We start from the raw sequence: 16409 nt of genomic DNA, 5'->3' as shown, positions 1-16409 counted from the left end.
CATGCACGACGGTCCCAACTTCAGGATCTCTTTCCCGTCAACGATGAAGAATACAACGTCGTCCTTTCTAACAGGTGCCTTGTGCTGCACCTGACGTTCGAGGCTGTCCTTCTTTCGCTGTTTCAGCACTCCGTCTGTCAAGCGCAGCACTCGACATGTGCGGCTGAAGAGCCCCGCGTGCCGCTCCTCCTGCGTTTTTGCATCGACATAGAATGCAGATAGCAGGGGCGACGGAACTTCACTACTGATGGTTTTCCAATCGATGTTCTCCTTTCCGCGTCCCTCGCAGAGCGGACGGAACATGCGCAGCCATAATCCGTGGCACTGCCAGTGTTCTTGGAAACTGCTGCTTGAATAATGGCATCGTGATTCGTGGTCGTCCTCAGAAGAACTAAAGAAACGTTTGGGAGTCGATTCAACAGGCTCGTGCTGATTCATTTTACTCTTACTTTGGAAAGGAGACGAAGTCTATGTCTCTAATGAGCAAACGGTTCTTTTACAGAGCCCGCGGTAAGATCTGCGCGCGGTAACGGTCACTAGCACTGTGACTCAGTGCAAGTGTGAGGTTCAAACTAACTTACTTGGCGCATAGCTGTTACTTCCGATGTAACTAGTACTTCAGTACTAAACTGAAGTCACAAAGAGTGTGTGATGGCACTGCACTGCATGTACTGCACAGAGTCGTGGTAGTCTTGTACTTGATCCGCACAGGTTGGTGAAAGGAAGACTCGTCGAGCCATGGTTGTGGGTTGGAATTCCAATCTCTACCCTTGTGGGGGAGAGGGGAGTTTGTATATCAGCTCAGTATAAGCATAATATAGCCTACTCAGTTGATTATATGGGAAATATAAACCCAGGCGCGTGCTCGGCGGGGGGCACGGGGGGCACGTGCACCCCCCCAAAATTTTCAATCTGGGTTTTGAAAAAAATAATACTGCACCTCGGATGTGACACGTACACATGCAAACGGCCTTCATCATGTTCATGTACACGTACACGTGCAGCGCGAACAAGAATTTTGCACGTAGATCTACACTGTGCACAGCATAAACATTACCTTGCGACAGTCGGATTCTTTCCCGGTTTCGATTTCTTGCTTTCAGGTCTCTGGATTCTTTGATTTCTTTCCTGAAGTATGGGTATCTGACTATGACTGAGCTGCTCTTTTCATAATGTCAAATCGACCGCCGTCATTGAAGTCATTGCGCAAAGCTTCCACGCTGCCGCAGCTAACTCTAAGTGAAGCGTTCGGTCGTTCTGCAACTGTTGCTGCGGGAGCTGTTGCTGCAGCGAAAAAATCTGATAATATTTCCTCGAGTGGCGATGAGGGTTCTTCAAGAGGTGAAGAGTCAGACGAAGTGGTAGTAGTTGAAGAGGTTGCAGGAGAAGTAGCCCAGGCTGCCGGGTCTACCGCGGTGGATAAACCCGACGAGGTTGATGTAGTCGCTTCAGGCGGCACTCCAAACGACATTGGAGAAGGCTACAACCTTGCATCACAAAAGTGGACCTGTTTGCCGTCATCGTTGTCCTCTGATGAGAAGTGTCGCTTGGTCGACCACCACTTTGTGCCAGGGCCGAAACACGACTTTCCTGTCCACACAGGAAATGATGGCAGAAACCGTCGTTTTCGCACCAGTGGCTAGAGGACAACACGTAGCTGGTCTATTCACCCAAATGCGACGGGGGTTTCTGTCTTCCGTGCCTCCTATTTCCCAGTGGTGCGGATCAGGGACAGCTCACAGCAAGACCTATGTCCAACTTCAAAAAGGCCACCACTTTGCTGGACAAACACGGCTCACAGGCAACCCACAAAGACGCCGTTGCCAGGCAGGGCCAGTTCAAAAAGGTCGTGTCTGCTGGGATCCAAGGCAATTGTAATGTATGCGAATATGCTCTAAAATTCAAGAAAGGTTGCAAACAAATTGCAGAAAATTGCCGGGGGGGGGGCTCCCCTCGGCTCCCGTGCACCCCCCTAGTTGGGGGGCCGAGCACGCCCCTGAAACCAATATACAAACCTCGGCTTCGCCTCGGTTTGTATACAGGTTTATATTTCCCATATAATCAACTGGTTAGGTTATATTATATACATATAGTCTGTCTCATTTTGTCCTGAGATGTTTTGATGCATAGTGATTATGACGCTCATCATTCGCTCCCTTGTCACTGGACAGTTCTGTCCGTTTGGTTTTAGCGAATTCAAATAAAGAAAACAACAACCACAACAACAACAAGCGATCTAGCACATGCACTGCATGCACAGTATGTACAAATCCAGAAAATGTGCGAACTGTCATTTTTCTATTCGAAAAGGGCGTTACCCCCCTACCCCCGTTTCGAAATGCGTTACGTTTAGAAAAAAAATGCGAACTTATGAGATGCTCCCTTACACCTTAAAAGGTGAAGTATACCCTAAAATCAAGTTTCCACCGTTAACCCTTTCAGGACGGACTTGATTCAGGTAAACTGCTTCATGCACTACGTATGGAAGCAGTTTGGATCAGAACTTGCGTTTCCTTTTATCGATTTTGATAATCTTGGGCTTCCTGGAAAGCTCTTGGTCAGAGGAACACACTGGTGTAATCATCACTCGCAACAGTGCCACTACATTGCTGCTATAGCGCTGGGATGAGATACAAAACGGGACTTTGAGCCAATTTGGTAAAATTGCTGATATTTTCGTAATATTCACGGTAGAGCGCTGCTTTTTTTGTGCAGTTGACAGCTTCAGATTCATGCCTGACGTCACTCTGCTCTGTACCTGCCTGGCTTGTCATGCAACAGGGGGAAATCCCTTGAATGACACAGCGCACGGAAGTCAAAATTTGCTGCAGGACGTAAAATACCTTGCGAGTGCCGTAGCTCCACTATTTGACCTCGGATCGACTTCGGATTTGTTCGAGCCGACAGCTGAGACAATTCTAATGTCGATAGACCTTTCGATTGCCCGATTCTGGCAAGGGAAAGCCGAGTTACGAAAATTTGAGGGTATGCAGTATCCACTGCACAGTCATGACGGATATATCCGTCATACCGTCCTTAAAGGGGCACTCCGGCTTCATTTTCGACGCCGAGTTTTCGATGCCAAGACGAAGGTTGGTGAAAGAGAAGACCCCTCGAACAAGAACGAGTCTCCAGAAGCGATCGAGTCGAGCAGGAAGACGACCTTTGAATTTCGGCCGAGCGAGCGCTGATGACGTAATGAGGGATTAGCTTGCCAGTGGAAATGCATCTGCGCACATACATTTCACACACTTTTTGGCCAATTTTCAATCGAAGAGGAGGTTGTTTTCTATGTTCTCTCAACGTCGTGAGCGATCCCGTCTTCTATACCCTTCCAGGTACCCTGAAGGTCCTCCAGAGGAGAATTTATCTCCAGCAAAGCGTTGTTGATCCGCTAAATTGGTCTCGAGACATATTCACCCAGTGCAGTGCTGACAAATGTAGAATGTTGAATCTGTGATAATTGTCGACGCTGGACAGAAAGGTTGATAGCCGCTGTCGCAGGGAAAGTGAAGCTGCTGGAAGTAACAACGGGGAGCTTGTTAGCGCTATAGCATCACTTGATCAAAGCAGCTAGACGGAATCTGACTATTTGTCTCGCCCTCAGTTTAGTGAATTTTATGATCAGAAATTTTTTCGATCAGGATCCCTTCTACAAGATGTGTAGTACAGGACTGGTGATTTCTGAACTTGACGATATGGAGACCGACCAGTAGACCTACCAACAACGTGTACCTGCAGGAAATTCACCCAAGGCTATTGCTAGTGCTATCCTCTTCAGTGGCTGTTGTTTTTTTAGTAAAAATGTGTTCACTTCTCTCAACATACTCCTGCATGGCAGCAAGAAGGTGCGCTATGGAATTCAACGCCACAATCTTCGCCCAGCTGTGGATGAAGCATGGTCAAGTCATGGCAGTACATACATGTATACTTGAACCAGATGAGAAATTGAAGTTCATTTGTGATAGGAAGTTTGACAGCCCCAGTGACCGAGTCAAGCGTTGTCTTTTGCCGTGGCACAAATTGCTGAAGAATCCGAGATGGTCTTGGAATTATGCACATGGATACTACGAGAAATAATGGTGGCATGAACCATTGTGGAATGGGACAGCTCACGGAGAATACTGGAATAGCTCAAGTATCTCTAGGCGATTGTAAAGCCTGCTCTGGCTGATAGCTTCGGCCTGCTGCGCCCGTCCATGTACAATGATGGGAACATGCATTTCTGTTTTCTACATAATTATTTGCTATCTACTGTACTGTGCAGGTCCCTTATATAGAAATATGTTCAACCCCCCCCCCCCCCCCCCCCACACACATACCCACATAAATATGAACTAACAATTTCACTGTTGGACTCGCCGGCGGCTAGAGAGCAAAGGAATAAATTTATAGCAAAGAAAAGGACCAGGGAACTACAAGTTACGCTATAATAATGTCCACGAACAATTTCACTGTATTTGAAATAATTTTGTTTGATACCCTGAGAACTCTGAAACTTTGCAGCACTGTGGATTATATGTGGATACAACATTTATGGAAGGAACACATAGTTCAAATAATTATAGCACTGACTAGTTGAGATTGTGAGCACATTCCAATCAGTACTCTACATATTTATAAGCGGTGGCAATCGTTAGGAATAGGTCGTGAGTTGTCAGAGTGCTCTAGTATATGAGAGAATGTTTTGTTTGTCTAATCGACGGCTCGTTTGAAGCCAGAGTTGTTTGAACTTGTTTCAGTCGACTTGATTCTAGACAGTAGTCGAAGGAGTACTATGATGTATACACCAGGCATAGTCTGTAAGGTATCTCGTGAGAATTCTGTCCGTACACATCAGGTATCAGCTTGCAAAGATGGCTCCTCTCTGTTTCTTGAAAGCCTGTATACGGTTGGACTGTGGCTCCAGCGATTCCCTTCTCAGAGCAGGTACCATACCCAATACCGTCAATGCATATTGGACAGACCTGTGTGCACAACAGAAATAGTGGAGAGAAATCTCTCAGCTCATGAACACATCAGTGAAGTTTGAACTGCCGTTGTTTGTGGCAATCAGTATAAACCTATCGACTATAAGAATAATGTGCAAAAAAACCTCTATAACTACAGCTGGGGCCATGGAATTATAAAGCATCTAGCTTAGGGAACTGCAAATTCTGGTCGGAGTTGCGTTCGAGGCCTGCAATTCATGATGGCTATCATATGTTGCATTGACCAGAGATCATATAAAACTTCCATGCCACATTGAAACACGCACTACTTTCGAGTACTTTGGTATCCCCCACCAAATGGGCATTCGTTCCCGGGGTGGCAGGCGTCAACATTCGTTATGCCTGGATCAGATTTCATTGACCCCAACAGTCATGAAGAATCATTTTTACTTTGACTGGATTTCAGTACAAGTTAGTTGTAGAACTGCAGAATAAATTTTGTTGTATTTGGGCAACTATTTCTCTGCAAACGCTCTATTAGGATTTTTTTTATAAAATACATGTCCAAATTCCACATCTACCCAAATCGGAATACTTGATCACGTATTCAGTCCTACATGGAATGTTTAGAAAACGCCAGGGAATAGGAATTTGCTAACGAGAACTCCAGGCCAGGGTACTAGCATACGAACAAAACAAGATAAAAACTCACCAGTATACTTGTAGTAATTCATGTCGGTGTAATATTCACGATAAGCAACGAGGCACCCTCCGATTTGGTCAAGCTGCTTTGAAGTCTGGTTGTTCAGGTGATACAAAGGGGCTCCCCGTTGTTACTTCCAGCAGCTTCACTCTCCCTGCGACAGTGGCTATCAGCCTCTCTCACCATCGTCGACAATTATCACAGATTCAACATTCTACATTTATCAGCACTGCACTGGGTGAATATGTCTCGAGACGAATTTAGCGGATCAACAACGCTTTGATGGAGATAAATTCTCCTCTGGAGGACCTTCAGGGTACCTGGAAGGGTATAGAAGACGGGATCGCTCACGGCGTTGGGAGAACATAGCAAACAACCTCTTCTTCGATTGGAAATTGGCCAAAAGTGTGTGAAATGTATGTGCGCAGATGCATTTCCACTGGCAAGCTAATCCCTCATTACGTCATCAGCGCTCGCTCGGCCGAAATTCAAAAGTCGTCTTCCTGCTCGACTCGATCGCTTCTGGAGACTCGTTCTTGTTCGAGGGGTCTTCTCTTTCACCTACCTTCGTCTTGGCATCGAAAACTCGGCGTCGAAAATGAAGCCGGAGTGCCCCTTTTTGGGCACTCCGGCTTCATTTTCGACGCCGAGTTTTCGATGCCAAGACGAAGGTAGGTGAAAGAGAAGACCCCTCGAACAAGAACGAGTCTCCAGAAGCGATCGAGTCGAGCAGGAAGACGACTTTTGAATTTCGCCGAGCGAGCGCTGATGACGTAATGAGGGATTAGCTTGCCAGTGGAAATGCATCTGCGCACATACATTTTCACATACTTTTTGGCCAATTTTCAATCGAAGAGGAGGTTGTTTTCTATGTTCTCTCAACGTCGTGAGCGATCCCGCCTTCTATACCCTTCCAGGTACCCTGAAGGTCCTCCAGAGGAGAATTTATCTCCAGCGAAGCGTTGTTGATCCGCTAAATTCGTCTCGAGACATATTCACCCAGTGCAGTGCTGATAAAATGTAGAATGTTGAATCTGTGATAATTGTTGACGATGGAGAGAGAGGCTGATAGCCGCTCTCGCAGGGAGAGTGAAGCTGCTGGAAGTAACAACGGGGAGCCCGTTTGTATCACCTGAACAACCAGACTTCAAAGCAGCTTGACCAAATCGGAGGGTGCCTCGTTGCTTATCGTCAATTTTACACCGACATGAATTACTACAAGTACATGTACACTGGTGAGTTTTTATCTTGTTTTGTTCGTATGCTAGTACCCTGGCCTGGAGTTCTTGTTAGCACATTCCTATTCCCTGGCGTTTTCTGAACATTCCGTGTAGTACTGAATACGTGATAAAGTATTCCGATTTGGGTATATGTGGAATTTGGACATGTATTTTATAAAAAAATTCTATTTTCCAAATAGAGCGTTTGTAGTGAAATGGTTGCCCAAATACAACGAAATTGATTCTGCAGTTCTACAACTTGTACTGAAATCCAGTCAAAGTAAAAATGATTCTTCATGACAGTTGGGGTCAATGAAATCTGACCCAGGCATAACGAATAGTGACGCCTGCCACCCCGAGAACGAATGCCCATTTGGTGTGGGATACCAAAGTACTCGAAAGTGGTGCGTGTTTCAATGTGGTATGGAAGTTTTATAATAATATGATCTCGGGTCAATGCAGCATACAATAGCCATCATGAATTGCAGGCCTCGAACGCAACTCAGACCAGAATTGGCAGTTCCCTAAGTTTATAATTCCATGGCCCCAGCTGTGGTTATAGAAGTTTGTTTGCCCATTATTCTTATAGTCGATAGGTTTATACTGATGGCCACAAACAACGGCAGTTCAAACTTCACTGACGTGTTCATGAGCTTAGAGATTTCCCTCCACTATTTCTGTTGTGCATACAGGTCTGTCCAATATGCATTGACGGTATTGGGTATGGTATCTGCTCTGAGAAGGGAATCGCTGGAGCCACAGTCCAATTATACAGGCTTTCAAGAAACAGAGAGGAGCCATCTTTCCAAGCTGATACCTGATGTGTACCGACGGAATTCTCACGAGATACCTTACGGACTACGTGTGGTGTGTACTTCATAGTACTCCTTCGACTACTATCTAGAATCAAGTCGACTGAAACAAGTTCAAACAACTCTGGCTTCAAACGAGCCGTCGATTAGACAAACAAAACATTCTCTCATATACTGGAGCACTCTGACAACTCACGACCTATTCCTAACGATTGCCACCGCTTATAAAATATGTAGAGTGCTGATTGGAATGTGCTCACAATCTCAACAATTCAGTGCTATAATCATTTGAACAATGTGTTAGAAAATATTCCACTTTTCCTTCCATAAATGTTGTATCCACAGTGCTCCAAAGTTTCTTTGCTCTCTAGCCGCCTGCGAGTGCAACAGTGAAATTGTTAGTTCATATTTATAATGTGGGTATGTGGGAGGGAGTTGAACATAGTTTTATATAAGGGGCCTGCAACTGTAATACCACAGTACAGTAGCCGGCAAATATGTAGAAAACAGAAATGCATGTTCCCATCATTGTACATGGACGGGCGCAGCAGGCCGAAGCTATCAGCCAGAACAGGATTTACAATCACTTAGAGATACTTGAGCTATTCCAGTATTCTCCGTGAGCTGTCCTATTCCACAATGGTTCATGCCACCATTATTTCTGGTAGTATCCATGTGCATTGTTCCAAGACCATCTCGGATTCTTCAGCAATTTGTGCCACGGCAAAAGACAATGCTTGACTCGGTCACTGGGGCAGTCAAACTTCCCATCACAAGTGAACTTCAATTTCTCATCTCTTTCAAGTATATGTACTGCCATGACTTGACCATGCTTCATCCACAGCTGGGCGAAAATTGTGGCGTCGAATTCCATAGCGCACCTTCTTGCTGCCATGCAGGAGTATGTTGACAGAAGTGAACATATTTTTACTAAAAAACAACAGCCACTGAAGAGGATAGCAATAGCCTTGGGTGAATTTCCTGCAGGTACACGTTGTTGGTAGGTCTACTGGTCGGTCTCCATATCGTCAAGTTCTGAAATCACCTGTACTACACATCTTGTAGAAGGGATCCTGATCGAATAATTTTCTGGTCATATAATTCACTAAACTTGAGAGCGAGACAAATGGTCAGTACTCCCCGATTCCGTCAAGGTGCTTTGAAGTCTGGATGCACATGTGATGCTAACAAGCTCCCCGTCGTGACTTCCAGCAGCTTCACTTTCCCTGCGACAGCGGCTATCAACCTCTCTCTCCATCGTCGACAATTATCACAGATTCAACATTCTACATTTATCAGCACTGCACTGGGTGAATATGTCTCGAGACGAATTTAGCGGATCAACAACGCTTCGCTGGAGATAAATTCTCCTCTGGAGGACCTTCAGGGTACCTGGAAGGGTATAGAAGACGGGATCGCTCACGACGTTGAGAGAACATAGAAAACAACCTCCTCTTCGATTGAAAATTGGCCAAAAAGTATGTGAAAATGTATGTGCGCAGATGCATTTCCACTGGCAAGCTAATCCCTCATTACGTCATCAGCGCTCACTCGGCGAAATTCAAAAGTCGTCTTCCTGCTCGACTCGATCGCTTCTGGAGACTCGCTCTTGTTCGAGGGGTCTTCTCTTTCACCTACCTTCGTCTTGGCATCGAAAACTGGGCGTCGAAAATGAAGCCGGAGTGCCCCTTTAAAGGATTAATATAGTCTTCGGGGTGCTGAGTCGAATGGTCTTGGTCCGACTGAGGATGCTGAGATGCTCTCTTCCTCCTTTATTCCCAATCGAACTCGCCACTTCCACCGAAACCGGGTGACTGCGCCCTACTAGATGGGGATTTCTATGCAAAATGTCGCTAAAAGCGCCATTTCATTCTTATAAAAGCATGGATGACCGCGATTGGCCCATATGTTGTGGTCTTTCGGATGCTGAGTTGACTGGTTTTGGCCCGAAAAGGCTGTGATGCAGATTTGAGCCCTTATTTCCAATCGAACACGGGTGAGTAAGCGGTCACGTGCTTATGCGTATACCAGTTACCTGGTCTCCATGGCAACTTACAGCCTGTTTGGGGACGTTCCTGTCACTCGAGTTGCACCTCTGAATCTTTGAGTTGAACCTTGGTGTGAAAGTTAGTTGTAGCCTGCAGGTACGGTGACCAGGCGACTGGTGTACGCATGAGCACTTGACCGCTTACTCAACCGTGTTCGATTGGGAATAAGGGCCGGATGTTCCATCGCAGCCTTTTTGGACCACAACCAGTCGACTCAGCGTCCAAAAGACTACAACACATGGGCCATTCGACTCAGCACCCCAAAGACTACAACTGGTGAAATGGTTTTAGGGTACACCAGCCACTTCATTTTGTATGTGAAATCCATCATTTTTAGAACACGGATGCTCCACTGCAGCCAATTCAATAGAATTTGCAGCATCAACGACATTGGTGTGGCGGTGGTGACTGATCGTGATATGAAATCCATCATATTAAAAAAATGCAATGAACTCCGGACTCTGGATGTATTGCGTACAGGAAGGCCATCTGTCTATTCGGGTGATGCGAGAAAACAATGATGTGGGTCTTCAATCTGTTGTTGAGGGCGTAGGGTTTCTGTACGCTGGGACAAAAAGAGGAAATGTGCAAGCGTGTCGTATCCGGCCAAGGTGCTGACTCACCAGACATGACACCGCGTTTCCAAAATCGCTACTCCCGTAAAAGTGAAAACAAAATAGACTCATCCAATCCTACCTTTCTGCGCTTCTTGATGTTTGCAATCTGTGTTGGTGTTGGCATGGCAGGTAGGACATGATATCCTCTATCAACGGATGATTGAGTTGTGTTTGCAGCTGCTGTAGCTTTAGCCTAAAAGCAGCGGAGATACACAATCATGCCAATGGTTGGTACTGCTGCTTGATAGCGAAAACCAGTTGCTACGGAGTGCCGTTCCAAAGAGCCGTAGTAAATCAACTGGCAACGCTAACCTTTCGTTGTCCCCCAAGTATAACTTAGTTACAGACAGTGTGAAAACAGCAGGACATCCTACAGCATGTGACCAGGCAGTGTAATAATTCCTTGCCACATGAGAATGGGAATTTTGGAAGCGTCCACGGAGAGGGAATTACTGCAAACCAGGGAACGTTTGTGCCCGTATTAAATCATATTATGATCAAGTAAATTTCTGCACCAGCAGTCGTAAGAGATAGCGAAAACCCGTGTTTGTGTACCTAGTCCCACCATGGCTGCAAACACAGTTATCCTTCCATTTTGGTTAGAGACCAGAAAGGGGGCCACTGACCTTTACAACTACAACTACAAATACAAGCACACACAGACAGACAGACAGACAGACAGACACACACACACACACACACACACACACGCACATACCGTAAAGTCGAGGATTTAAGCCGGGCTTATAAGCATATAAGCCGCTTTCTGCATCAGGCTTTAAGGTGGCAGACTACCCAAAATTCGCTGAAAAATCGAATTTGTAAATTCATATTGAGTGCTACGTCAGTTGAAAGAGCTTGAATAGCTGCAAATTCTCTGAAAATTGTGTCCCGATCTGACCAGCCGTTCAAGAGTTATGGCCTAAAATGTGCCCTTGCAAGGAAAGATTTTTTGTTGCACGCTGTCATTTGCTGGCAGCACTGTATTTGAATGTGAGCAGACCGTGCGCAACTTGTCGTATCATGGAAACACGCGAAAGTGTGCAGAATTTTGCTCCAAGTCCAAAAAATCACGTTTTTAAGCCACGTGCAGCAGGACTTTTGCCAGCACCCTCGTGACGTTGCAGATATATGGCTTGATTATTGTAGTTGACGTTGATTTAGTGACTTTGGCAAGTTTGAGTCGTGTCAAGAAGTCAGGTAGGATTCAGTACTAGGCAGTAGCGGAATGTGAGTGGTAGTCTTTGACGGTTTCTGAGGGTATCCTGGATTTGGTGTGCAGCGCTGTGGAAATGGCTTGCTGTGGACGTCCCAGCACTGGATGTTGTACAAAGGTACGACCTCGTAGCACGTGCTAAACCTAAAAAAATTCAAAAATTGACTTGGGTCTGTGGGAGTCTGTGAGAGAACGCCCACTCGTTCCGTTGTGACAGATTCCAGGGCCACGTTGAGGGGCCCTACCCCACCACCCATGGCTGCTTCTGGACTTGTTATAGGTTTGGGTCCCGCGCACGGACAGAATGGGCACGAAAATGTGAAAAAATTGTAAATGCATTTGTTTGGCTCATGGGTGGCTCGCACACCGTGGCACTATGCCGGAAATTTGAGTTTTTCCGGCCTGGAAAGCCTGTCAGTGAGACGCAAGAACTTGTAAATCATGTCCAGAGGGCCAGCATAGTGGCAGGAGTGTGTGGTCAAAATTTCACTCAAATCCTTCGAGAAACACCAAAGTTACGATCAATAGACCAATCCCGAAAAGATTGTCTGGGTTCGTGAAAGGGGGCACGCGTGCAAGCCAGCACGTGTGAAGTGCATCGTTTTGTATTCAGTTTGTGTGTGTCAGCTCATGGCGAAGGAGAGAGAGACTTTTGCTCGCTGAGCTGAAGCTAAAGGATTTGATGGAGTCCTGCCAGCAGCTAGTCAAAGGACCTTCGGTACCTTAGGCAGACCCTGACGGAGTTTGGAGGCCTGATAGCTCTCGGTGAGGAGAGAAACATTCGCGTGGCTATCGACTCTCCGTAAAAAATGCAAGCTACATAGCGCCGACATACTGCAACCGCTACGATTTCAGCTAACTTCTCGATCTGCTGCTTCACAAAGTTCAACTATTTACAAGTCCTGACTGTTGTAGTCTGAAGCTGGAGTCTCATCGCCCACCTACAGGTAGCTTTTGGAGCTGATGGATTTCCCGACTTGGACTCCTTCCGCAAACTCTCGCAACATTACTACAGTGTATGCTGTGTTTCCGCACGCTCGTGTCGACATGTCACCTATACTGTACATGTACCGGGTCGCGGAGGAGCTTGACGACCTCCGCTGACTCCAGGTTTCCGAAATACTGCCGTCGTCTTCGTTGATGTCGCTGGTGACATTCTCCCCTTGCAGGACGTGCACATAGTTGTCGTACCGGGGGTAAAGACTATGTTGTCTTTCGAAATAGTTCTTCATCACGCTCGCGCGAATGATGTTTCTCATCATGAACTCGTTCCGACAGTGTGACGCGGCGATGGTCTTTGGCGGGGCACTGGCTTGGCGAAAACGATATATTCTTGTGCAATATAACATTGATCGGCTGCAGATGAGTACAGTTACTTCGTGGTTGATCCTATAGGAGGGCAGCTGCCAGGAAAGAGGCAGGACTCATCGAAGACGAAGCGCTCGCAACAAACAATAGCACTCGAAATATCTCATAAGATTTAGGGCCTATCGCTTTGAGCCACAGCGCTCACAGCCTTGCCTACTTCATCAAAGTGAGCTCTACATGTTCGTTGACCTCTTCACACTACACAGAAGAGCGAAACAAGGATTATGTCTTAGCAATTCCACTCCAACAGCAGACCATTACCAGTACGAGAGAGAAAACTACAAAGGGCTTTGCTTTCTGTCGCATCGTCTCTCTTGCATGCAACTAACGAGAAAACCGTGTACTTACCCTCGCATTCACACGCGAACTATCACACACGTCCTGTGCCGCATGCTGATCAGGTAGTGCCATGTATGTGTTGTACAGTGTACTCTCAGTTGACATGCCCCCTTTCGAACCCAGACAATCTTTTTGGGATTGGTCTATTGAATGCCATATGAAATTTATGGTCAGGCTGCCCCCTTAATGCAAACCAGGCTTGTATGCAAACCATGCTTATATGCACCACTAATATTTTTGCCAGGCTTGTATGCACGCTTCTACACGCGACACGTGTAGATCTACCACTGACTACCGGTATGGCGGCAGTTTTACTATGCACCGTACATAGCGCATGCACTGTTGACCTACCCGATCCGCGCTTGCATATCAGCCAGGCTTCTACGTGCGACAGGCTAATATGCATTTGACCCGTTTGATTTTCAGGCTTCTTAGAGGCCATTCACACGACGGGCAAACTTCCTTTTATCGTACCGTTTCCAAGGATATTTACTCGGATACGATAAACTTGGACACACGCGTGCAACTGATTTTTTATCTTGGCCGAGGCACCTTTGCTCGCGATTATCTTTGCACGCCATGAAAAGTGTCAGTTGTTGAAAGTGCGTACTGCAAATGCAGTGCTTGAACAAAGGAAAATTCAAAATTTAACATTTCCCGGCATTTTCAGGGGGTCACTATGGATACATTGACGGTTGCAAAGTTTGCCCAGCACCGTGTGAACTGGATCACGGTTTGCCAGTGTCATCTTGATCACACGCGTGCAAATGTTTGCACGTCGTGTGAATGGCCTATAACCGCGATGTGCTTGTATACAAACCCGGCTTTTATCCTCGACTTTACTGTATATTATATATATACACACACATACACACACTTGTACTTTTTTGTACTTGTTGCTCACTGCCAAAACTGGTCACGTGGGTCTCCCCGGCAGAGGGGAGAGAGACTCATAAGGAATCTTGGAAAGATGACTCAATTGGCTATTGAACCGTCCAACGGCCGACACCCCCTGAAATCCCCAAAACTCTGGGTGGACTTGAAAATGATCCCACTTATGGGCTCACAACACCTCCGTAAGAGGATGAGGAAAACGGAAACACACACATACACACACACACAAACGCGCACACACACAATAATATTATTTTTACTTCTACTTCTACTCAATAAAACTTTCGTGACATGATGTTTCAGCTGATTCTGTTTATTGCCATCCTTAAACTGATACTTGTATGTATTCGTGGTAACTGCCAACACTGGTGGTCACATGGGTCTCTGTGGGAGAAGAGAGCGAGAATCAATAGGAACATTGACACCTAAAACTAAGCAAGGCAATACCTTTTTCTTTGACTTCTTCTTTGAATTCTGACTTGGTGTCCCACCCGAGGCGGATTCAGATGAGCTTGCAACTGCAGTAGCTTTGGCCTATAAACAGCAGAGACATATTATGATGAAGTAAATTTCTGTACCAGCAATCGTAAGAGATAGCGAAAATCAGTGTTTGTGTACCTAGTCCCAGCATAACACAAATCCACTGGAACATGCTGCAGCAAATATGGCCTAGTCTACACAAGACGGCCATTGCTGCAAGCACAGTTATCCCTCTATTTTGGTTAGAGACCAGAAAAGTGCAACCGACATCTACAAATACAAACAAACACAGGTGTACCAGCCCGCCTACTGAAAGAGGCAGCCAGTTCACTTGCGCCGTCCCTAGCAACCCTTTTTAACATCTCCTTCGAACGTTGCACTATCCCGCAAGAGTGGAGGAACGCAACAGTCACCCCCATCCCCAAGAAGGGGAGCAAAACCGAGCCCTCCAACTATGGACCGATATCGCTGCTCAGCGTGACGTCAAAAGTGCAAGAGAGGATATATCCTGACCGGGTCTCCAAGCACATCCAACCTCACCTCCCCAACGGCCAATCCCCGTGGCTGCAATTCCTTTTCTCGTATTGGCCACAGGCCATCGTGAGAATAATAGATTTCAAACACACACAGACACAGACACACACACACACACACACACACATACACACACACACACATACACACATACACATACAAACACAATTTTACTTCTACTGATGTTGTACGTATACTTGTAAACTGCCAAAACTGGTCACATGGGTCTCCCAGGGAGTGGGGAGACAGAATCAAAAGGAACATGGAGAGACTCAACATGAAACAAGACAATACCTTTTCGGTTGGCTTGGTCTTTGAATTCTGACTTGGTGTCCCATCTGAGGCGGATTCAGATGAGCTTGCAACTGCAGTGCCTTTGTCCTATAAACAGCAGAGACATATGATCAAGTGAATTTCTGTACCAGCAATCGTAAGAGATAGCGAAAACCAGTGTTTGTGTACCTAGTCCCAGCATAACACAAATCCACTGGAACATGCTGCAGCTAATATGGCCTAGTCTACACCAGACGGCCGTGGCTGCAAACACAGTTATCCTTCTATTTTGGTTAGAGGCCAGAAACGTGCAACCGACCTCTACAACTACAAACACACACACACACACACACACACACACACACACACATGCACACACACACAAACACACACACACACACATTAACAATAACACACATTGCTTGGGTAGATGGTGCACGGCCGGCGAAATTGAATTGCATTTGCCCGGGGGGGGGGGCAAGTAATGGCAGGGTTGGCAAGAGCCAAGAGCCCACTGATGCATTCAATGGAGAAATGGAGAGCCGCCGGGCACCGTTTATTGGGGTTTACTTTATAAAAGTAAGCATGTGAGGATAAATATGGGAGTGGGAGGGTGGGAACGAGAAACAAATAAACTGACAACCAGTCACCACCATGAACAATTCTTGAGAAGAGATTGTCAGCAAGGGAGCAAGAAACATGGGTCGCCATTTTTGCGTCATGGTAACCGGACATCAGTATGGTTGCTGACGTCATGGGCACATTGTGTGCGCTGGGGTAAATGTGAGTGGCAACACTGACAGTTGTGCGGCACCATGCCTGCGTGAGGACACAGGGCAGCAGAGACAGTTGTGCGGCACCATGCGCCCGCAAGGACATGGGGCGGCAGAGGTAGGTGTGCGGCCCCACGCTCCTGCGAGGACAAAGGGCGTCGGAGACAGTTGTGCAGCACCATGCGCATGCAAGGGCATGGG

The 16409-nt window shown here is 46.4% G+C and overlaps 1 protein-coding gene and 1 long non-coding RNA gene across 2 annotated transcripts in view; both read right to left on the bottom strand.

Moving 5' to 3' along the window:
- The window catches only part of LOC135812304 (uncharacterized), an 18569-nt gene extending 3260 nt beyond the window's left edge, over positions 1 to 15309 (bottom strand). Inside the window, exons 1-3 of the mRNA XM_065325679.1 lie at positions 15169 to 15309; positions 14596 to 14682; positions 10411 to 10524 (exon numbers count right to left, since the gene is read on the bottom strand). Coding sequence (XP_065181751.1) covers positions 10411 to 10524; positions 14596 to 14682; positions 15169 to 15306 — 339 coding nt within the window. The 5' untranslated portion in view covers positions 15307 to 15309. The remainder of the gene's footprint in view (positions 1 to 10410; positions 10525 to 14595; positions 14683 to 15168) is intronic.
- On the bottom strand, positions 4334 to 5802 carry LOC135812303 (uncharacterized). Its single transcript, XR_010552780.1, has 2 exons — positions 5644 to 5802; positions 4334 to 4967 (listed from the first exon to the last, which is right to left on the bottom strand). It is a non-coding gene; the product is annotated as an uncharacterized LOC135812303 (long non-coding RNA).
- Positions 15310 to 16409: the final 1100 nt, after the last annotated feature.

The sequence above is a fragment of the Sycon ciliatum genome, chromosome 3 (assembly GCF_964019385.1).
Source record: "Sycon ciliatum chromosome 3, ocSycCili1.1, whole genome shotgun sequence".
NCBI classification, from domain to species: Eukaryota; Metazoa; Porifera; class Calcarea; order Leucosolenida; family Sycettidae; genus Sycon; species Sycon ciliatum.
The sequence above is the reverse complement of the archived record's forward strand: the minus strand, read 5'-3'. Positions and strand labels throughout refer to the sequence as shown.